Genomic DNA, 22,982 nt, shown 5'->3' with positions numbered 1-22,982 from the left:
ATGAATCAATTTTCGCGCACCCTGACTTTGTACGGGTACCCAGCTCTCACTCACCTTCCACCATGTCTAAGGCATCGGGGGGATTGCAGTGTCCTGCATGGCTGACAGCCCAAACTGGGTAACGCCGACCAAATGCCTGGTAAAGAGTCTGCATGAAGGTCTGGTAGAAGCCCACCACCCCTGGGTTCCCTGTGTACACACATATTAAATAACATATTTCATCAACCATTTTTTATTCAGCATTAAGCTGTTGAGGGCATTAAGCAATGTCCTAAGTAAACATTCATACAGGAGCACATTCAGCTAAAGCAACCTCAAAAATGGCAACAAGCTGACCAAAGTCCATTAACATATGGGCTAATAAGATATACTGTATTTGACTATGAAAAACTGAATAAATGATTAGATTTACCACTATACACAGAGTCATTAGGTTATTTATTAACATTGAATGCTTTCCGTGATGCCCTTCTTTTGTTGCATGTAAGAAGTCATTGTACGCATAGATTAAATTAGGGTGTGTGAAGCATTAAAGCTACTGGGCCCATTACTCGTCACAAAAAAGCAAGACCGAAATAGCTTTGATGTAGTAAAAGCTGTCACCAGTTCCAAAACAGTGCTCTGTGTTGTGCGATGGACGATTACGCAATTGGCAACTCAGCAGAGAAGCATGCGTGTGGGATAATGAGCGGCTATGGCATCCCACAGACAGGACACAGACCAGCCAGGCAAGGAGGTCGTCTGAAGTGGCGTTAGCATAGCCAAGAGCCAACGCTGCGGCACTTCTCTGGTGATGATGGCAGCCACAGTGACGGCTTGCCTCACTTGCCTCGTTTCAGTGTCATACCGCTTTTCCCACCTTTCACATGTCTCTCTGTCTCGGCTTCAGTCATGAGCATTATTTAAGTCGGTCTTCATCCAGCTATTCCTCTCTCTGTCCTTCACTACTCTCTCTCTCTCTCTCTCTCTCTTCTTTCCCAGATGTCTTTGATGTTCCCTTGTACGGTTGCACGTTGTAAACGCTGCACATCAAAGCGCTGTGGCGTGCGCGTCAGCTCCGGCGCTGTCGCGCAGTGGGTGAGGCTGTCACTCGCCGAGGATGAGGTCTCCGTCAGGTGCAGAGCCTCACCCTGAGCGGAGTCATGGAGAGTAAAGACATGTGAGCACCTCCACATCACCAGACCATGCTCCGCATGAGAGAGAGAGAGGAAGGGAGAGAGAGGGAGAGAGAGAGAGAGAACTCAAAGAGAGTTCAAAGAGAGAACTCAAAGAATATAAACAAATGATTCAAAAGAAAAAACTAAATCTCTATAATGCAACACTAGATGAAATTGAAAGTTCAATCAACCAAAATCAGTTTTGGGAAAAGTGGAACACCCTGAATCCCAAACAAAACCCAGAGCTACCCCTGAAAGATGGAGAAACATGGAGGAATTATTTCATGCAACTCTATGAGAAAATCCCTCCCGATAACCTCACTACTGGCCAACAAATTATAATGGAAAAATTACACCTCCTCGAAAAAGTCATTAAAGACAATCAAACCCCCCTTGATTACGAAATCACATCTAAAGAATTAGCAGAAGCACTCCTGAAACTCAAACCTAAAAAAGCATGTGGACCTGACAATATAAAAACAGAGATGCTGAAACATAGCACCCCTGAGCTGCACAGGGTCATCTTAAAACTATTTAACCTTGTTCTCCAAGCTGGCTGCTTTCCTGAAATCTGGAATAGGGGGCTTATATCCCCAATATTTAAGAGTGGAGATAAATTCGACCCCAATAACTACCGAGGCATCTGTGTAAGGTTTTCTGCTGTATTCTAAACGCCCGTATACAGGCCTTCCTTATCAAGCACAATGTCTTGAGTAAAGGTCAGATTGGATTCTTGCCAAAACATAGAACCACTGACCACATTTACACCCTTCACACCCTAATCAACACCCATGTTTTAAAAGGAAAACAAAAGAAAATTTTTGCATGCTTTGTAGACTTTAAAAAAGCTTTCGACTCAATTTGGCACAATGGATTATTTTACAAAATTTTACAAAGTGGTGTAGGGGGCAAAACCTATGATTTAATCAAATCTATTTATATGGACAATAAAAATGCTGTAAAAATTGACAACAGCAGAACAGAATTCTTCACTCAGGGGCGTGGGGTGAGACAGGGCTGTAGCTTGAGTCCAACTCTGTTCAATATCTACATCAATGAGTTAGCGGTGGTATTGGAACAATCTACAGCACCTGGACTCACCCTAAACAATACAGAAGTTAAATTTCTGCTTTTTGCAGATGACCTGGTGCTGCTGTCACCCTCAGAACAAGGACTACAGCAGCACCTAGATCTGCTAGAGCAATTCTGTCAGAACTGGGCCCTGACAGTCAATTTGGACAAAACAAAGATTGTAATATTCCAAAAGAAAGCAAGATCTCAGGCAGGCAGACACCTTTTCACTCTAGGAAACACCGCTCTAGAACATTCTTTATCTTATGATTATCTAGGCCTGAAACTCAGTGCCTCAGGAAGCTTTGACCTTGCAGTGAATGCGCTAAAAGATAAGGCTCGTAGAGCTCTCTATGCCATCAAAAGAAATTTCCATAAAATACAAATCCCAATTAAAATCTGGTGCAAAATATTGTGTAATAATGCCAATTGCATTATATGGATGCGAGGTATGGGGTCCACTCAGCAAGCTAGACTACACTAGATGGGACAAACATCCCACTGAATCCCTACATGCAGAATTTATTAGAAACATTCTTAGAGTCCAAAGGACAACACCAACAAATGCATGCAGTGCAGAATTAGGCAGATTCCCATTGGCATTAAATATACAAAAAAGATCTTTAAAATTCTGGATCCACCTAAATTCTAGTGACGAGAACACCATACAGTTTCAAGCATACAAAACCCAAGAGGTCAGCCCTAAAACCAGTCCCCTTTGCCAGTTGGTTCTGAAGTTAACTAATACTCTAACCCATCGATCTCAGACCAGCACTGCTTTTCAAAATCAGATCAAAGTAAAACAAATTACGAATCAAAGTAGGAATAAGTATCTGGAACATTGGGATGATCAAACAAAATCACAATCCAAATTAGAATGTTACTTGTCACTAAAACGAGATTATGAATTGGCAGAGTACCTCTCCACCGTCAGAGATACAAAGCAGAGACAGATTCTTACCAAGTACAGGCTAAGTGACCACAGCCTTGCCATAGAGAAAGGCCGGTACAAAAAATCATGGCTTCCCAAAGAGCAGCGGCTCTGTGGTCACTGTATGACTGGTGAGGTTGAAACAGAGATGCACTTTCTTCTATACTGTCCAAAATTTGAACAGATTAGAAAAATATATTTTTTACAATTCTCAAATAAAATTCCAAATTTTAGCTCCCTTAAAGACAGTGATAAATTGGCCCACCTGCTAGGAGAAGGATTGACTGCTCCGCTGGCTGCAAAATACGTTACAGCTTGCCACGACATGAGGGACAGTGAGTCGGACACTTTGCCACAATACCCGACCTAATGTCTGTAATTAATCCAATGTATTATAATGTGTATGCTGCCCGTGTGTGTGTGTGTGTGTGTGTGTGTGTGTGATCACATGCATATGTGTGTGTGTGTGGAAAAAGAGAGAGAAAGTGAGGGTATACACACAATTTTTCATGTTACTGTTTCCTGTAATGCTGTCAATGTTCTAATTGTTATGCTGTTTTAATTGTGCTTTGGCAACACTGTACTTACTTACAGTCATGCTAATAAAGCAACCTTGAATTGAATTGAATTGAATTGAGAGAGAGAGAGAGGGGAAGAGAGAGAGAGAAAGAGAGAGGGGGAGAGAGAGAGAGAGAAAGAGAGAGAAGGAAAGAGAGAGAGAATCACATTCACAAAGGTGTGTGGGGGATACTGGACGAGAACAGGACATAAAAGAGCCAGACAGCTTATGCTTGAAAAAAAGAAAAAAGAAGAGAGAAAGTAAAAGAACAGGGCAGAAAGAGAAAGAGAGGAGGGCAGAAAGAGAAAGAGAGGAGGGCAGAAAGAGAAAGAGAAGAGGGCAGAAAGAGAAAGAGAAGAGGGCAGAAAGAGAAGAGGGCAGAAAGAGAAAGAGAAGAGGGCAGAAAGAGAGGAGGGCAGAAAGAGAAAGAGAAGAGGGCAGAAAGAGAAAGAGAGGAGGGCAGAAAGAGAAAGAGAAGAGGGCAGAAAGAGAAAGAGAAGAGGGCAGAAAGAGAAGAGGGCAGAAAGAGAAAGAGAAGAGGGCAGAAAGAGAAGAGGGCAGAAAGAGAGGAGGGCAGAAAGAGAAGAGGGCAGAAAGAGAAAGAGAAGAGGGCAGAAAGAGAAGAGGGCAGAAAGAGAGGAGGGCAGAAAGAGAGGAGGGCAGAAAGAGAAGAGGGCAGAAAGAGAAAGAGAAGAGGGCAGAAAGAGAAAGAGAAGAGGGCAGAAAGAGAAGAGGGCAGAAAGAGAGGAGGGCAGAAAGCTGACAAATCACAGCACAGACCTACAGCTGGCAACCAACAATGGCCACTCTCACGTTGACACAGAATCAACACAGGAGGAGCGATGTTCTCTCTCTCTCTCTCTCTCTCTCTCTCTAATTCAATTCAATTCAATTCATTGAGCTTTATTGGCATGACTGTGCGTTGTACAATATTGCCAAAGCATTAACATTTAAAATAAAGCATTAACAGGAAAATAAACAGCAGTAATAATGTTAATGAGAGTAATAACATATATGATTGTCAATAATAGTAATATTAATAATGATGAAATAAAAAGTAAATTATTAGAGAATAACTAAAGTATAGAATAGAAAAATGAATCAGAGGTTAAAACAAACACATACACCTTTTTTTAGGCAGGCACAGTAGGGGAGAATAGAGAGATAAAGTAAGGCAATTAAAGGGAAAGAACAATCAGATGCAACGAGAACTCAGTCCTGGCAACCAACATTAAAGGGACACCAGGCAAGCCTGATGCTTTTTCTCTACGAAACTCCCCCTCGCTCTTTTTTTATGGAAAGCTCTTTTCCTTTTCTTTGCATCTTCCGTCAAGGGTTTTCGCTGCTTTTTCGCCAGCTCTGCCATTATTCACACGTTTGCAACAATCGCTAGCGTTTCGTTAGCCTGCCTCTGTGCTGTGGATTGATGTAAACTGATCCTGCTTCGGTCGGCGGGTACGATACACTGAACTTGCAAGCGGGATATTCTTCCTACAGGCAGTAGGGGCGGGCGAGAGAGTCTTCATTCGCCCTGTAATGAGTCATTTAACCATATACCGACTTATGAAGATGAGTAATTAACACGAAAACGTTGCCTGGTGTCCCTTTAAATAATCATCTCAGGGTGCTGGCTTAGCCGTAGCCACTATGTATGAGTAACTTCCGTATCCCAAGATTTTTATTGATGGCTTAATAATAATTATTCCTGTTGGCACAAGCTGCACCAGAGCCCCTTTCCATTGACCCCCAACACAACCACCACCCCCACTCCCACCACCTGAAAACTTTGGCACGTAGCAAGGTGACGAGAGAAGAAAAAGCTGCAGGTGCGGCTAGAGAGGGGAGAAAGCTAGTGCTCTCTCTCTCTCTCTTTCTCTACCCCTCTTTCTCTACCCCTCTCTCTCTCCCCCCCCCCTGCCCCGATTAGCCAATAGACTTAAAACAACACACTGCCAATCCCAGAGCCGATACTTGTGCTGGACAGAGAGAGGGGTGGAGAGGATAATACCGAAACTGACAGGAAAAAGCCACTCAGACAGAGCTGCGGCCGTGGACGTCTTTCTTTTTGAGTTTTCGCACAGATGTCTCCCAAAGGTGATGAGTTTGCAATCCAACATTTTTTGGGGGAGTGAGGGGTGCCGAAAGAAAAATTAACGGGTTTGATCTTTCTCTGCCACTCAAAGTAAGTCAAGAGGGATCAATTTTCCGGTATTAATATTTCCGAGAAGGGTAGAAATATGCACAGAACAACAGCCCTGAATGAGGGCTGAAGTAAAGCCTCACACCAAAAGTTCAAGAGGCATTTAATCCTTGAATTATGGTTACACGTCAAATATTTTTCTAAGCATACTAATGTGCTTAAATTGCTGCTTAAATTCTGAGCACAGAGTTCACACATTGGGCTATAAGGACTCATCCACTGAAACTCATTGAGTCTGACACCCACAGCCCAGGACATATAATGAATCGAAGCCACAGAATTCATTTGCCTTAGGTTTCAGAGCAAAAGGAATTCACTTTGCATTAGAACTTTACATTTGCAAATGTACTGACAGAGAATCTGCCTCCATTATGGAGATGGTTGCATTTGGGATCAGAAAAGTTCAGCGGTAGGGGCTTTGACAGTAGGCTTGAAAATAAACCCAAACTAGCTTGGTGGCCCGATCGATCGCACCTCGGCTCGGATGTTGGCCACAGGCCATGGCTCTGCCTTCTTGTTTGGATATTCATTCATGATTTTCATTATCAATGACGAAGGGGCAGCTGGGAGTGTGGAGCAAAGCCTTTGGGCGAAGGCCCTCCAATTGGACAGATATTTGGTGTTGTTAGATGGCAAATTGGCAAAATATGACAACAAATAAACAAGTTGGGGATAGATAGATAGATAGATAGAAAAGAAACAGTAGAAAAGAAGAAAAGAAAAAATAAAGAACCAAAAGGAATAGAATACAGTAGATGTGTACAGTATAGAGGACACAGCATAGAAAAGACTAATGTGAACCATTCACTGCGGGGTTCAGCCACTTGAAAGCACCATTCACCAGCTCACCACCGTCCTCTTAAGGCCGACTCCCACCCTCCCTCCCTCCTTTCCTTTCGTTCAGTCGCTTCCTCTTCTGTCTCACCCCTAATCAAATGTGCATGCTGCAACCTCAGATGTCCCTCCCAATGTGGCTGGAACTCCATCAGGATCCCTCTCTCCTTTTTCTCTCCTTCCAGACTTTCTTTCTTTTCCTTTCTTTCTGTCTTTTTCCAAGATTCCCCTCCCAGGGCCACTGACAGGCAGAAGCACTCAAAGAGTATATGGGGCGAGTCCTCCAAAGTAGAGAGAGAGAGAGAGAGAGAGAGAGAGAGATGAGGGAGGGAGAGAGAGAGAGGGAGAGAGAGATAGCTGTGGTATCTTCTGATAGGGTGGAGGAGGAGAATGGGGAGGGATAGAGTGAAAGAGACAGAACAGGATAAAAGAGTAGATCAATGATGACATGAGACAAGAGGGAGTAAATGGAGTTGGGGGGGGGGGGGTGGGAGGATGAGGTTTGAGAGAGGACAGAGAGGAAGAGGAGAGGAGAAGAGAACATATGTGAGGAGAAGAGTGGAGATGAGATGAGAGGAACAGAGTGGAAAGTAGAGAAGAGAAGAGGAGAAAAGAAGAGAAAAAGGGAAAGGAAAAGAGGAGAGGGGAGAGAAAAGCAAGGGAGGAGGGGAGAGAAGGAGACGTAAGAGAGAAGGAAGGAGACGTAGGAGAGAGGGAAGGAGACGTAGGAGAGAGAGGAAGAGGAGAAAAGAGTGAACAAAGGACAAGAGAGGGAAGTGGAGAGAGAAGAGAGAAGGAGGAGAGGAGAGAGCTGGGGCCAGCCGCAAGGCCAACAGCAGCCCTGTCCAGCCCCTTAAATAGATTAAATGCATTTGGATGTTTTCATTCAGGCCGAGCTTTTCCCCCAAATGTCTCCCAGATGGCCCTAGATATGTGCGCCATGCGGAGGGAGAGAGAGAGAGTGAGAGAGAGAGAGAGATGGAGTGAAGGGCAAAGAGAGAGAGAAGATGGAGAGAGTGAGAGAAGGAAAGAGAAAGAGATGGAGAGAGTGGGAGATGAAGAAGAATGATACATCAATCTCTATCTTTTTCTGAACCTGCACATTTTTGTCCCCATTTCAGCTACTTATTCTCAACCAACCCATCCCTGGAACTCACAGAGCAGCAGATGAATCAGCAAATGACCCAAGATGCTCTATTGCTCCATGCAGTTCGCTCTCCTCTCCCCTCTGTTTGTGTGTAATGCATGTGTTAGGCTAGCTGTCTGCTAATGCTAAGCCAAGTTTAGAGACACAGAGAGAGTTAGACGAGCCGTTTTGGCAGACAATAGGGTCAATGTTAATATTTACTAATATTTTTATTATTTAATATTTATTTTATGGGCGTCCAATTATGATTGCGACTTTTGCGTAGATTTACTTTAATGATTAGCCAGCGCTTCATCCTTTCAACTCTTCCTTTCTTTCATCATGAAAGTGGTGCTTACATGGTGGTGCAGAACGAGTAACTGAAAGTTACGATTAAAAACAACAATTATCAAGATTCCTAACATGGACTAAGTGTTTCAAAGATAGGTTAAGTACTGTGTGTCACATGCACAACACACACAGAGGTTATCAAAGACATTTTTGAAGCTGTGGTAATTATGTAAATCTTAAATGGCCCGGCCAATGGCTAAACTCCGGCACGGTGCCCTGTCACAAAAAAAACAAAATATCTAAATCACAAAGGCCAAAACAACAGACCAAAAAGATACATCATGGATCGATGGAAGCCTGTCTTGATGACAGGCTTCCATCGTTTAAGGCTGGAGAAGAGGGGAATCGCAATGGTGTTAGACAGGCCTGATCCGGCCACTGGCACATCCAACTGAAGAGCCTCTATCTCTCTCTCTCTCACACACACTCTCTCTCACACACACACACTCTCTCTCTCACACTTTCTCTCTCTCTCTCTTCCAGTCTTCCCCGGCTTCATAAATTTGGGCCTGTTCAGTGGAACGTTAAGCAGATGCCCTGCCCGGCAACAGTGACCCCGCGGCTGCTTGGAGTACCGCTGCACTGACGTAGCCCTGCAGGTGCAGGCCCCGTAGCACTAAACACACACACATGCGCGCGCACGCACATACACACGTAGACACACACCCACACACAAGCACACAGACAAGCACACACACACACACACACACACACACACACACACACACACACACAAGTACAATCACACACACACACACACACACACACACACACACACACACACACACACACACACACACACACAAGCACATGCACACATGTGTGCACACACACACACACACACACACACACACACACACACACACACACAAGCTAAAATGTGCATATACACACACACACAAACTGACACAATATGCACAAATAGGCCAAATGGCTATACAAATACACAAATACAACATACAAAAGTACAAAAATGCAACCAATGCACAAATGCACTATATCTACAAATATACAAATATCCATCAACATCTCCATTTCTCTCTGCTCCTTTCTCTCTCTCTCTCTCACATACATACACACAGGCTTTCAGTGGATACTTCAGAGTTCACCAACAGACTAAATAAACTACATCAGATTATTTTGGTGCCAAAGTCAATAAATAAGGGCTGACAGTAGATGAACCTGCTGTCGGAAAAGGAGGAGAGCATGCAGGGAAGTGCAGCCGAGATAACGGAGGGGCAAATCTCCTTATTTTCCACACCTGTTGCCTCTGCCACATATGCACACTGACTGACAAACAGGTGTCCAGGCCTGGCGTCTGAACCAAGATTTTTCTCCCAGTTATCTGATGAGAACATCATGGGGTCAAAGTGCACAAGCTGAGCACAGAAAGGAACAGAGTAGGTCGACATACAAGAGCTACACAGGTCTTTATTTCTGCTCAGTTTTCATCAACTAGACATGACTGAAAATCTAAAATCTTAGCATTCTTCATAAGAGTTAAAGAATTAAAAATGTTCTTCAGTTATTTTGAAAAAAAAAGGTCTAGACCCTTACATAACATCTGGCACCTTCGTGGGTGAAAGCCAGGCAAAGAATGTCTGTTTTCCTAGGAGCACTCATAATGCCATTATGAAGGCCACATTCGGTGCTAAATTCCCTTAGACTGTGACTGAGACTTTTTTTGTAGAGAGTGTACTAAAAACACCATGGTATGTAAAACTAGGTGAATGTGGTCCATTACACATGACACTGTCTACTGTCTTTTAACCCTCTCTATCTCTGACCTGCTTCCCCTGTCCACTTCGCTGTCCAGAGAGCAGCTGGAGCGAGAGTGCCTGGTCACGGTAGCTCTGAGATCGAGATCGAGCAGGCGGGCGGGCAATCAAATATCACCTCCAGGTAACATTCCACCAAACATTCCCCCCGAAATCTCAGCAATGCATGAGGAGTCTGAGACAATAACCTGCTCTGACATTCCGCACTCAAGTCCACCTCGTCCAGTCCCAGCTCCTCAAATGTGAGAGGGATGACCTAAAGCGCTCTGTTCTGGGATCGTTTATCACTCGCAAACCATCATGTTTAACTGTTTTAATTGTGCACTGTTGAATTAATTACAGCTAATCTAATTTATCGAACTTCAATCTGCAGAAGGCCAATGCAGATTTGCATATTCATTGTGAACGATGCGGCAGGGATCCCCTTCTGCGGGAAACATACAAGGGAACTTCAAGAGCAATTAACAGGTGGAGGTCCAATTGTTTACACATTTATCTCTGGAAGACAGGGCCGACTAATTGAATGGCCTCCACCTCCAGTGTGGCAGAAAGACTTTAATGTTAGCCTACTTTCCGGAGAAGGAGGGGAGAGGAACATAAGGGTCCTTTGTAAGACTGTTAAAAGTTATCAAACAATGTGATACTAAGGGCTATTGAAGGCAGCTGTCGGGCCAGGGAGAGACTGGTGGAGCTAGCAACAGGTTCTCATAAAACAGAACCAGCTGGGGAGAGCAAGAGAGGAAGGAGAGAGAGAGAGAGAGAGAGAGAGAGAAAGAGACAGAGACAGAAAGAGAGAGCGATATATAGAGAGAGACAGACAGAGAGATAGAAAGAGAGGGAGAGAAAGAGACAGAGAGACAAAAAAAGAGTGATAGAGAGAGAGAGAGAAAAGAGAAAGGGGGGACTTGACAGGTTTTTTTCCAGAGAGAAAGAATACAGAATAAGTAGAAAGGTAGCCTTCCTTGTATCTGGCTATTGGTGACCACATGAAGGCTGTCTGTTCACAAATAAAATCCAAAACATCCACCACACCCTCACTTCACCACCCCCCCCTCCTCTGTTTCCCATTTGTCTGAAACAAACAGAAGCATTTTATCATTAAACTGCACAGAACGGATGCGAGGAGAACATAAAGTGATGACTAATGCAGCTTAATTACTGACAGTGCTCTGCATGACACGTCATGCCATTTCAACCATTTACTTCTTAATGAGGTGAGATGACTGAGTGTATCGCAACCACACGATTTGGTCATTTCCATACGCAGGATGCTTTACTCATGATCATTACTGGAACCACCAGCACAGAAAACCCCTCCTGTGAACGCCAGCCGCTCCCCTGGTGAAGTTCAACCCAATCAACCTTGGACATCACTGAAGGCCATTAGGTCAACCAGTTAGCACTGCAGGTTTTAACACTGTGGCTCGGGGGGGCCTCTCATACCATGGACCACTACTGAACGCTAATCACTCAGACAGGGAGACTCCCACCTAGTGGTCAGAAATGGAATAGCCCAATGGGATGCCAACTGGTGGGTGGACTCTTGACACTAAACATACTGAAGAAAAATAAGGTTCATCATATTTCCCGTCAACAATAAAAACTTGATTAATTTCTGTGTATAAATGGAAACATCTGGGGAAAGACACAGGCCATAATTAAATATACAGTAAATAAATACTGAGTTACTAAAATTAATTACTGAATACAATGAGTATACGAGGACATATGACAGCACAATTAAACTCAGACATGAGAGAACACACACACACAGGCAGACACACGTCATACAGACTGTGATGATTCCTCTCTGAAGTACACACACACACACACGCACGCACACACGCACACACATACACACACACACCTGTACGCCACCCAGCACACACATGAAAGAGCATGCAGCTGTGAAAGCAGGCGGATATGGAGGCAGACACAGAGATTATTGCCCCCGATGGCGGGGAACAGAAAGGCCACAGGGTCTCCAATAACAGCCCTCACACACCACCAGAGTGTGTGTGTGTGTGTGTGTGTGTGTGTGTGTGTGTTGGGGGAGTGGAGGGTGATGGGGCTTGGTGGCCCACAAAAGGGCCCATTGAAGCCGTTGCTCAGTGACATTAAGCGCCCGATGAACAGGTTCAAATCAGGGTGACCTTTTTAAGGTCAGTGCCGTGACCTGACAAGAGGACTGGGCCGCGCTTCTTGATCGGTCATCTGCACGCCAGCTCATCTGTAGGGGCCGGCTTTCTTGAGGAAAAACAGGCCGACAGCTCCAACACACAAACACGGATGAATAAGAGGATGATGCTGGGGAAGCTATGAGTGTGTGTGAGTCCGTGTCTGTGTGTGTGTGTGTGTGTGAGTCCGTGTCTGTGTGGGTGTACATGTGAGTGTGGTTGGGGGGTGATCATATGTTGAGTTGAAATGGGGTGAAATGGGGTGAAACTATTTTTGGGGGACAGTGGTGTTTGTGGGTCGTGACACAGCACACGAGGACGGACAAAAGCCTCTTGAGTCCGAGCGCTCCTGATGACAACTAGATCACAAGACATGACATCACTTCCTGAGGCCACACCACCGTCATGACAACCAGCTTGCATGATGCATGTTTACGAGCAGACTAAAGGGTAAAGGGGCGCAATGACGATTGTGTGTGTGTGTGTATGTGTGTGTGTGTGTGTGTGTGTGTGTGTGTGTGTGTGCCACCTCATGCATCTTGGACACAAGTTGCCTCTCGCAAGGAAGTGACTTCTTCCAGGGGACACAGCAACAAGTGTGTGTGTGTGTGTGTGTGCCACCTCATGCATCTTGGACATAAGTTCCCTCTCGCAAGGAAGTGACATCTTCCAGGGGACACAGCAACAAGTGTGTGTGTGTGTGTGTGTGTGTGTGTGTGTGTGTGTGTGTGTGTGTGTGTGTGTGTGTGTGTGTGTGTGTGTGTGTGTGTGCCACCTCATTGCGTCTTGGTCACTCCTTTCTGAGGGAAGTGACATCTTCCAGATAACTTGTTTTTAACCAGAAGCCTGTGACAGCTTTGCTGGGAAATAAGAACAGGCCTCAAACAGAATGTTCCACAACAAAAATGAGTCATTTAAGCATAAAACACTAGGTTATTTCCTTACACTTTCTTCCAGAAAATATTTCCTCGCCAATAACCCCATCCGTCCAATTTTTTTCTCGGGCCAGGCATACCCAACAAAATGTCTATTTGGTTTTAAACGAACAAAGATGACAGGGGCACCTATTGAAGAAACTCTAAAAACGCTTAAAACAATCTTGCCTAGCCATCTTCAGCTAACTCAACAGGAACCAGGCTACCGTACCACAACACAAGCAGTAGACACGTGTTCCCCAAGAAACAAACCCCAGCCGCTCTCCACCGCTATGGCTAGCAGCACAGCAGTACCACCTCCACATGGTGACAAACCGTCTCCCACACCCGGGTATGGAACGGATCATGGCATCAGTCTTCATTAGGGCGCCCCTTTGAAGGGGCGGAGGAGGCGGCGGTCAGGAGATCCGTGAGAGAGGAGTGGAGAGGAGCGGAGCTCAAAGTGGCAGCTGTGCCTGAGAGGGCTTTACCTCATGGGCTGGCTGGCTCGCTAGCTCAGGCCACGTCAGGAGCAGCAGGGGTAAAAGTGTGAAGCCTGTTGACAGCTCGGTCTCTCGGCGTCTCGCTCGTTCACTCACACACACACACACACACACACACTTTCTAACTGCTGCTGCTCCTGCTGCTGCTTAGCCAGCTGCAGCACTAGATGCTCTCCACAGAGCCATGACTTAACATGCTCTGCTACACACACAATCACACACACACGTTACACAGTCTGAAAATCTGTATTTATCCTATTCTCTGTGTCTATTTCTTTCACTTTGTCACACACACACACACACACACACACACACACAGACTGCCAGAGACCAACATGTAAGATACATACTGTACAGTCCTGGTGTACAAGTAGTCATGTGTACTGTGTGCATTCCTACTGTAAATTCAATCTTCTGTAGCCCTGTTTGCACTGTTGAGGAAAACTTACACCTTTTAACTTTTTAACATTACTGTATGTGTTAAACTTACACCTTTTAACATTATGTTTAATGTTCACAAGTGAGACAGTACAGGTGAAAAGGGTAACACTTCTAACTTGTATCATTATGAAATTGATCAAATATTAAATCACGTCTGTGCATGTTCATGCAAGGAATTTTGGTAGCTTGGGTTGTTGCTCTGATACTTGCCAAACATAATGAAAAGAGTGGCTGAAAGTCTGCAATTCCTAGAATGAAGATGAGGTCAATTTATGTATTCAAACCTGAAAAAATGTAATTGAATTCATCAATGTGTGAAAGCATCGCAATATTTGTTAAAAGAGTGTGAATTATAATTCCAAACTCATTTCCCATACACTTCACACACACACACACACACACACACACACACACACACACACACACACACAGTCTGAAAATCTGATTCAATCCTACTCTCTATTTCTTTCTTTGTCTCTCTGTGAGACACAGACACAGATAAAGACGCAGAAACAGACACAGACAGACACAGACACACACACAGACACAAACCCAACCATTACTCTGCTTCTGGCCCTACAGTGTTTGTTGTTATTACATTATAATACAACAGTCTGGGCATTAACTCACGCACAACACTGAGGGAGCTCTATAATTTCCTAGATATTGGAAAATGAAATATAGGAATGCAAGCGTCTTGTGTCGGAGCCCAAGTTGGAGGATGCGAGCGGAGCGGAGTGGGGTTGATTTAGTCTGTTTGCAGGAGCTGTGGTTAGACTGGCCCAGCCAGCGGTGCGCTCATGTTCAAACCCAAACCCCCTTCAAGCCCAGAAATTTGGGACGTCTGTCTGATCTTTGACAGAAAAATTTATATATTTCTCGGCGCTTTGCTGGCGGCGATTTCTGAAAGGTCTGTGTCATAACCGCAGTATTTCTAACATTGAACATCTGCCGCCAACCAACAAGAGCTTTCTTTCCATAAGGTCACTATGGTTTACATTTGAGATCTGCTGGAAGCTACAACTAGAGTTGGGGGTAAGGGGTGTGTACTGTATGTGTGTGTGTGTGTGTGTGTGTGTGTGTGTGTGTGTGTTGAGGGGGTGGACTTGTACACCGGGCCACATTTCCATTGAGTCTCTTCCATCTGAACTGACGCCAGAACTCATGGTAGATCCCTGACCTCACACTTCCTTGTTTGTCCCGTCCCGGGCGCTCCTTGGCAGTCCGTCGTGGTCATTTCCCGAGCGCTCCGTCCGACGCAATCGTCCACCTGCGGCCCGAGAACTCTGATTGGTGGCCAGCAGGCCGTGAGTCCCATTTGCTTTTGCGCCAGTTCTGTTTGTTTATGGAAAATGGCACAAAAAATGGTGCAGCACACAAGAAAATGCTGCACCTGAAAGTGAAGGCCACTGGCAGATTTATGTGGTACCAGAGGCGGTTGCCAAGGTGACCTCACTGCCTGGACACAGCCTCTGCCAGGCCAGTCCACAGGCTGAACCTCTGAACTGGTGACACGGGGACCTTGACAGCACATAGTCAATAGCAGAGGTGATGAAGTTCTGTAAGTGCTCCATCACCACACAATAAATACATAGGTTGAGTTTGCCCTGCGACAACTTTGCTGTGAAAACTTTTGATTTTCTAGCAGAATCATCCCATGACATGTTCATGTGTGAAAGAGGCTCTTAGAGGTGGACTGGCCTGCAGCTCAATCGTACAGACAATATTGCTGATGTAGGTGTTACTTTCTAAGTACTAAAGAAGCTTTAGGTTTTTAAATGTACAATATACCATAATGAATAATATGAATATCTGCAAAAAAAAAGTATTTGACTTAGATTTTTAGTTTATCTTCATATTGTTCAGTCCCAAGCACCTCATCACTTTTCATCCAAATCATAGTTGAACACTGTGCTAAATGTCTTGGCAGCCAGTACTGGACTAAATTAATTCTTCTATGAACTGCTTGATATCTTCATCTACTTGATGTTATATCTTGTACCTAAACAACTATCACACTGTTTGGAGCAATATTAACACCAGAGATCATATTTTTTTTTATATTTTGGGGGGGCTTTTATGCCTTTAATTGACAGGACAGTAGAGAGAGTGACAGAAAGCGAGTGGGAGAGAGAGACAGGGCGGGATTGGGAAATAACCCGGGTCAGACTCTAACCCAGGTCACCATGGGCACATGGACCCGAATATGATACAAATTAGGGCTGCACGATATATCTAAAATCTATCGTTATCGCGATATCAACATTTGCGATGGACATACCGCAAAGATTACTTAATTTTCGATAAATTTCGATAAATTTTCTGTGCCGTGCACATTCCATACAGTCTATGGTGTATTCACATTCTGAATGTCAACATATTTTACCAAACCGATGCGGTCATGCTGCCCTAGAAGCCCGTCCCCTACCAGTTTAGGTGTGTGGTGTTTTAGGTGTTGAGGCGGGAGCTAATGTCGTGATGGCTGAAGATAGTGAGTCGAGCGAGGTAGCTACACTTGGATGAAGAGGAATTGGTGACTAAAAGGAAAAGCATGTCTGTTCTATGGAAATATTTTGGTTTTATGAAGGATGACGTGTTACAAACACAGCGCCAACTGTGTTAAAATAAACAATTTCTTTCGTTATCGTTATAGGATCAGAAGATATCTGTCTTTCACTGTAAGGCTTGTATTTCATGATTTGCATTTAGCAAAAGCCCCAGACAGCAGCAGAGAGGTAATCAGGATTCGTTATTTGTAGAAGTTGTTTAGCCTACTTCGTTGGACTGTGCGACTGTGCAGCCTTAATACAGATGCTGTATTGTATTCAGTTGGGCCACAGCGCCCCCACCAGAGATCATATTTATCCGGACTTCACACACCTACAGTACACTCACGTTAATGGACTTCACACACCTACACTCACGTAAATGGCAAAAACGAGACAAATCCCTTGGGTAAACGCATCACTGAAACACCTTGGTTGCCCCTCCCATCTCATACTGTTTTAGTTTTAATGGCTGATTAGTGAGCTTGACCATATGGGTTTAAAAAAATCTACACTTGAGAAAAACATACTACAACCCCAATTCCAAAAAAGTTGGGACAAGGTACAAATAAAAACGGAATGCAATGATGTGGATGTTTTAAAAGTCCATATTTTATTCAGAATAGAACATAGATGACATATCAAATGTTTAAACTGAGAAAATGTATAATTTAAAGGGAAAAATTAGGTGATTTTAAATTTCATGGCAACAACACATCTCAAAAAAGTTGGGACAAGGCCATGTTTACCACTGTGAGGCGTCCCCTCTTCTCCTTACAACAGTCTGTAAACGTCTGGGGACTGAGGAGACTAGTTGGTCAAGTTTAGGGATAGTAATGTTGTCCCATTCTTGTCTAATGTAGGATTATAGTTGCTCAACTGTCTTAGGTCTTCTTTGTTGTATCTTCCGTTTTATGATGCGCCAAATGTTTTCTATGGGTGAAAGATCTGGACTGCAGGCTGGCCAGTTCAGTACCCGGACCCTTCTTCTACGCAGCCATAATGTTGTAATTGATGCAGTATGTGGTTTGGCATTGTCATGTTGGAAAATGCAAGGTCTTCCCTGAAAGAGATGTCGTCTGGATGGGAGCATATGTTGCTCTAGAACCTGAATATACCTTTCAGCATTGATGGTGTCTTTCCAGATGTGTAAGCTGCCCATGCCACACACACTAATGCAGCCCCATACTATCAGAGATGCAGGCTTCTGAACTGAGCGCTGATAACAATGTTGTGATTTCCAATACAGAAGCATGCCTGTATTTGATGCAGTGCCATCTAAGAGCCCGAAGATCACGGGCATCCAGTATGGTTTTCCGGCCTTGACCCTTACGCATAGAGATTTTTCCACATTCTCTGAATCTTTGGATGATATTATGCACTGTAGATGATGATATGTTGAAACTCTTTGCAATTTTGCACTGTGGAACTCCTTTCTGATATTGCTCCACTATTTGTCAGCGCAGCATTAGGGGGATTGGTGATCCTCTGCTCATCTTTACTTCTGAGAGCCGCTGCGACTCCAAGATGCTCTTTTTATAGCCAATCATGTTAATGACCTATTGCCAATTGACCTAATAAGTTGCAATTTGGTCCTCCAGCTGTTCCTTTTTTGTACCTTTAACTTTTCCAGCCTCTTATTGACCCCATCAAAACTTTTTTGAGATGTGTTGCTGTCATGAAATTCTAAATGAGCCCATATTTGGCATGAAATTTCAAAATGTTTCACTTTCAACATTTGATATGTTATCTATCTTCTATTCTGAATACAACATAGGTTTTTGAGATTAGGGAATTATTGCATTCCGTTTTTATTTACAATTTGTACCTTGTCCCAACTTTTTTGGAATCGGGGTTGTAGATAATCCTGGACATCACATCAACACTGTACTGGTGCTGCACAGTACTGGTACCTATTAGTGTAGTCTTGTCCGTGTAGATGTCACCCCCTAGTTTTAGTTAGGATAATAGTCATGATGGGCACCATCATTTTGGTCCTACCTGGAATGACCAGGAAGAGCAATCTGGCACCAACGCGACGCAGGTCTTGGGCTCCAAACTTCAGCACCTCCGTGACAGCTCCGCAGCAGTAGATGTGCTCCACACCTGGCTTATCCATGTCCTCCTCTGCAGTCCCCATCTCCAGCTAAGCTACAGAGGCCAAATAAAAGTAAGTTGAAGTGATACGTTTATAACGCTAAAGGTAAAGATAAGTGATACTTTCTTTCAAAGCTACACAAACTTGAAACGGGGGTTTCGAGGGTCATACCCAGGCCGACTGATTGACAGGCAGGGACGCTTACCCTGCTCCACCACATTAAGTGCGCTTTTATCTAACATGATTTACAGATCTAATATGATTTACAGATCTAATATCTAATGAGATTGTTGGCCTGGTGCCAACAAATTAATCCCTAGTGTGGACAAAGAGTGATTAATAATGGATACCTTAAGGTACTTTGCAAAAAGCCTTAATTATTATTTAAAAAAAACAAAGTTGATAAAGGAACTAGATGAAGAATAAAATCATCCCGGTCAATCAACATGTCTATGAAATTCGAAATTTAGAGGCTAACGGACTTCAAGTTAATGCTGATGATGGCCATACATGATGACAGCCTGTTTGTTACTTCACAAGCCATTTAGGTCGTTTGTTTACAGCGGTTGCCCATAAGTAAAACAACTGGCTGATGCTGCAACAAAAACAAAAAAGAGAGAGAAAGAGAAGAAGAGAGAGAGAGAGAGAGAGAAAGAGAGAGAGAGAGAGAACGCTGCAAACTTGTTCTTTTGTTAAGTATTTGCCTGCTGGGTTGTGTTACTTGGGGTAACGTTTTCACAGGACACCAAGAAGAACAGGGACATGGTGTTTTAATACACTCTCACAATGGTTCACACCTGCTGAGAAAGGCATTTGAAGCCTTAAAAAAATGTGGAACCTCTTTCTCCGTCTACTCCTGCAGGAGGTCGCCAAGGGCCGAACCCACCATGCGGGAATGAGCAGTGTCACGGCTCAAAACACAATAGCCCTGCCTACTTTCTCATCGGCCCAGGGAGCCTCAAGATTTACCACACTATCAAGTCAAGTCAAGTCAAGTCAAGTCGGCTTTTATTGTCAATTTCTTTACATGCACTGGTCATACAAAGAATTGAAATTTTGTTTCTTACTTTCCCATGCAGACATAGACATGCTTTAAATACAGACATAGACATACTATAGACATAGCCATAGACAATAAACATTAAATTAAAGTGCAAGACTGAAATATAGAACATGTATAGAACACTATCTGAGGGGAAAGCATCCTCAGACAAGAACAACCAACACTGAAATTGATCTTTACTGTTTTAGAGGAGAATGTTTAGGGAAGAAACTGCTGTGACTTGCAAATACAGACTGGTTATTATTACCCAGCATATGAGAGGAATATAATAGACAGATTTAAGTAGCCTACCTTAAAAATACTGGACAGTAGGCCTACTTAAGTTCTTCTTCAGCTTAAACCAAGAAGTCCTCTAAAGCACACCTGAACTGTTTATTGCCGGTTAGTTATCATTGAACAAACATATTAATGATCAATTTTCTTTGGAAATTCCTGAAGGCTGCCGAGTGAAGTTCTGATTTATCTTTCATGGTTAAAGCAAGCAATAGATAAGGGTGACATTGTCCCCAGATCACTGCTGGCAGTCCTTGCTCATAGTCCAGCGAGATATCTAGGCCAACTGTCAATTGACAGGGTTACTCAATATTACTGATGCACATATTGTATAAAACAGAACTGTGAACATGACATTACAATAGTCTAAATAAATGCGTAAAATACTGACGTTAACATCATAAACACAGTAATGTTAGCCTATTATGCTCTTGAGTTTATTTCATAGTTCACGTTCACACGTCGCACTTTAACTTTATCGTTATGCTTACCATGCACACTCGTGTGCATTTGTCAAAGAGTCTCACAAAACACTGACAAGCTCAAAAAACTACGAAAGCTTAAGCTCCAAGCTTTTGCATGGGTTGGACATCATTCATTCCCTCCCTCATCAATTCTTTGCTTTGCTAGCCAGTGCTATTAGCCATTATTATTATTATTGTTATTAGCCAAGAAAGACAGACCCAGTAATGCAAGCAATCTTCCTCGAGAAGAATCTGTGGATATTGCAGTCCTTACCTATAAATGTGAATTGGTCCAAATGTATGAAATTAAGTGACATTCAACAACTGTCAATGAACTTTCGTACTGGAGAAGCTGTCAGCATCAGATCCTTCGGGGAAATACATAGCTGCTTTGGTAACGCTCATTACTGCCACCTATTGTCTTGGAGTTTAGTTGGGGACAGGAAGCTACTGACAGCTCTTGGTCATCTTTGACAGACACGTCACCTATGTGAATACCTACATAAATGTTAGGCAAAGTAAATAAAGTAATTTTTTTTACATTTATAGGCCTTATAGCCTTCTATTTCTTATTCTTGAGAAGGGTGGAGACATGACTTTCTGGTGAAGTCTATTCCAAGTTGTTGATTTGACGTCTTTTGGGGTCACTCTAAAGTGAAAGTGAGACCATTTGTGTTCCCTCTGGAACATTTCTCCTTTCCAAGTAAGCAGAATATGCATTCTATTCCTTCAATGATCGGTCCCTCTTCATGTTGTCAAAGTCTCTTGCGTCCTTTAAAACTGTCCTGTTCAATTAAACCAGAAGCAGACCACAGCCACACCCTTGAGCTTTGTCTGGCTCTCTTGACAGTATGTCAAGCCACTGAAGATAGGATGTGAACCTCAAATCATATAGCATAAGAAAATGAGCTACATTCTAAATAGTTTGGCGGAATATCTGTTACTTGAAAACATGTTCCTGACCAATTGTGCTATTCTAGACACCTCTGTGAGTGTCTGGTATGGATGTACAACATCCATAGTACATCAAATGTGTGGCTGGAACTTGGAGAGAACTTTCTTCGTGAGAGGAGCAGGCAAGCTTTTCTTCAAAGGGAGACAATCCACACATGTGTCTAGTGTGCGGTACTCATCTCCAAGAGTTTGTCCCTGACCAAAGATGTTCTGAACAAACAGTATCCTCTGCTCTGGTCAAACAATGGCCAGTTTCTCCGCGGGAGGTGTGTGTGTGTGTGTGTGTGTGTGTGTGTGTGTGTGTATGTGTGTGAGTTGGCGGCAGCGGTGGTGGTGGTGGGGGTCTGTCTTAACCATCAGCACTGTTCTATGATGAGATCTACCTAAAATGCCTGTGTCTTCTGCAACCGTCAGCACTGTTTCTATGATGTTATCTACCTAAAATGCATTCAGCCCTCTGTTTGTAATTGCACTGTATGATGTTTTTGGCTACAGACTTTTGAACGGCCATGACTTAGTTGTCCGGATTCTTTTAGGCTCCTTCTGGGGCATTCATTCATGCATTCGTGTGTGTGTGTGTGTGTGTGTGTGTGTGTGTGTGTGTGTGTGTGTGTGTGTGTGTGAGAGTGTGTGTGTGTGTGTGTGTGTGTGTGTGTGTGTGTGTGTGATATCTTTTCATACCTGGCAGAATGTGAGACAGAGAAATTCCTTTACCAATTACATTGCTCACCTGGGAAACACTTTAGGTCTTACTAAAACTTTATGAGGACATCATACAACATCATTTACTGCAATATGTAAACTTTGTTTTTCTGCTGGAGGAAAATGGAAGTGTTTTTCCTCTGGAAGAGTCCTCTTGGTTCTCTCTAGTGCCTCATGTTCATTTGATAATACTAAAGTGATCTCAAATTTATATATATATAAAAAAAGTTGTATATACTGTACGCAGAACAGTCCAAAGGTTTAAATCATTGACCATAGATTATATTCATGCATGTGTTATGCCATTGTGTGCGTGTGTGTGTGTGTGTGTGTGTGTGTGTGTGTGTGTGTGTGTTGTATGTTTGCACACATGTACTGTAAGACTGTGTATTGCTCACAACCTTTGTATTTTTATTTGTCAAAATTATCTTTTTGATCATTTTTATATTTTTTCTGGTAATGCATTTCAATCATCGACAAACTAATAAAAGCAGGCTGTCTTGGAGAAGATGAGCTCTGTAGTCTTGGATGAGTAAACTTGCAGTATGTCCTAATGCATGGCAGGCTTGCTCCAAAAGACAAAAGTGAAATCATTTAAAAGTATGGTTTCAGTTTCATGTTAATAATGAATTATTCATAGCAACTGTAACTACTGTAACTATACCTGACAACTTCTTTTATAGAAGTGAGAAATGCCAGTGGTTTTGTGGTGGTAATATTTATATAGTTTTGATTTCTGCACAGGACATTTCAACATTGTTAGAAGGTTGAATTTTGGAGACTTGGAGATTTTTGGTTGAGAGCCTCATTTGACACCATCCATTTCCCATGACGGAAGAC

The 22,982-nt window shown here is 43.3% G+C and overlaps 1 protein-coding gene across 1 annotated transcript in view; it reads right to left on the bottom strand.

Moving 5' to 3' along the window:
- Positions 1-20,860, bottom strand: part of ldah (lipid droplet associated hydrolase) — a 63,866-nt gene extending 43,006 nt beyond the window's left edge. Inside the window, exons 1-3 of the mRNA XM_048228614.1 lie at positions 20,761-20,860; positions 18,590-18,739; positions 55-189 (exon numbers count right to left, since the gene is read on the bottom strand). Of these exons, the coding sequence (XP_048084571.1) occupies positions 55-189; positions 18,590-18,728 (274 nt within the window). The 5' untranslated portion in view covers positions 18,729-18,739; positions 20,761-20,860. The remainder of the gene's footprint in view (positions 1-54; positions 190-18,589; positions 18,740-20,760) is intronic.
- Positions 20,861-22,982: the final 2,122 nt, after the last annotated feature.

Source organism: Alosa alosa, chromosome 19 (genome assembly GCF_017589495.1).
Source record: "Alosa alosa isolate M-15738 ecotype Scorff River chromosome 19, AALO_Geno_1.1, whole genome shotgun sequence".
NCBI classification, from domain to species: domain Eukaryota; kingdom Metazoa; phylum Chordata; class Actinopteri; order Clupeiformes; family Clupeidae; genus Alosa; species Alosa alosa.
This window is presented reverse-complemented; position numbering and strand designations above follow the sequence as displayed.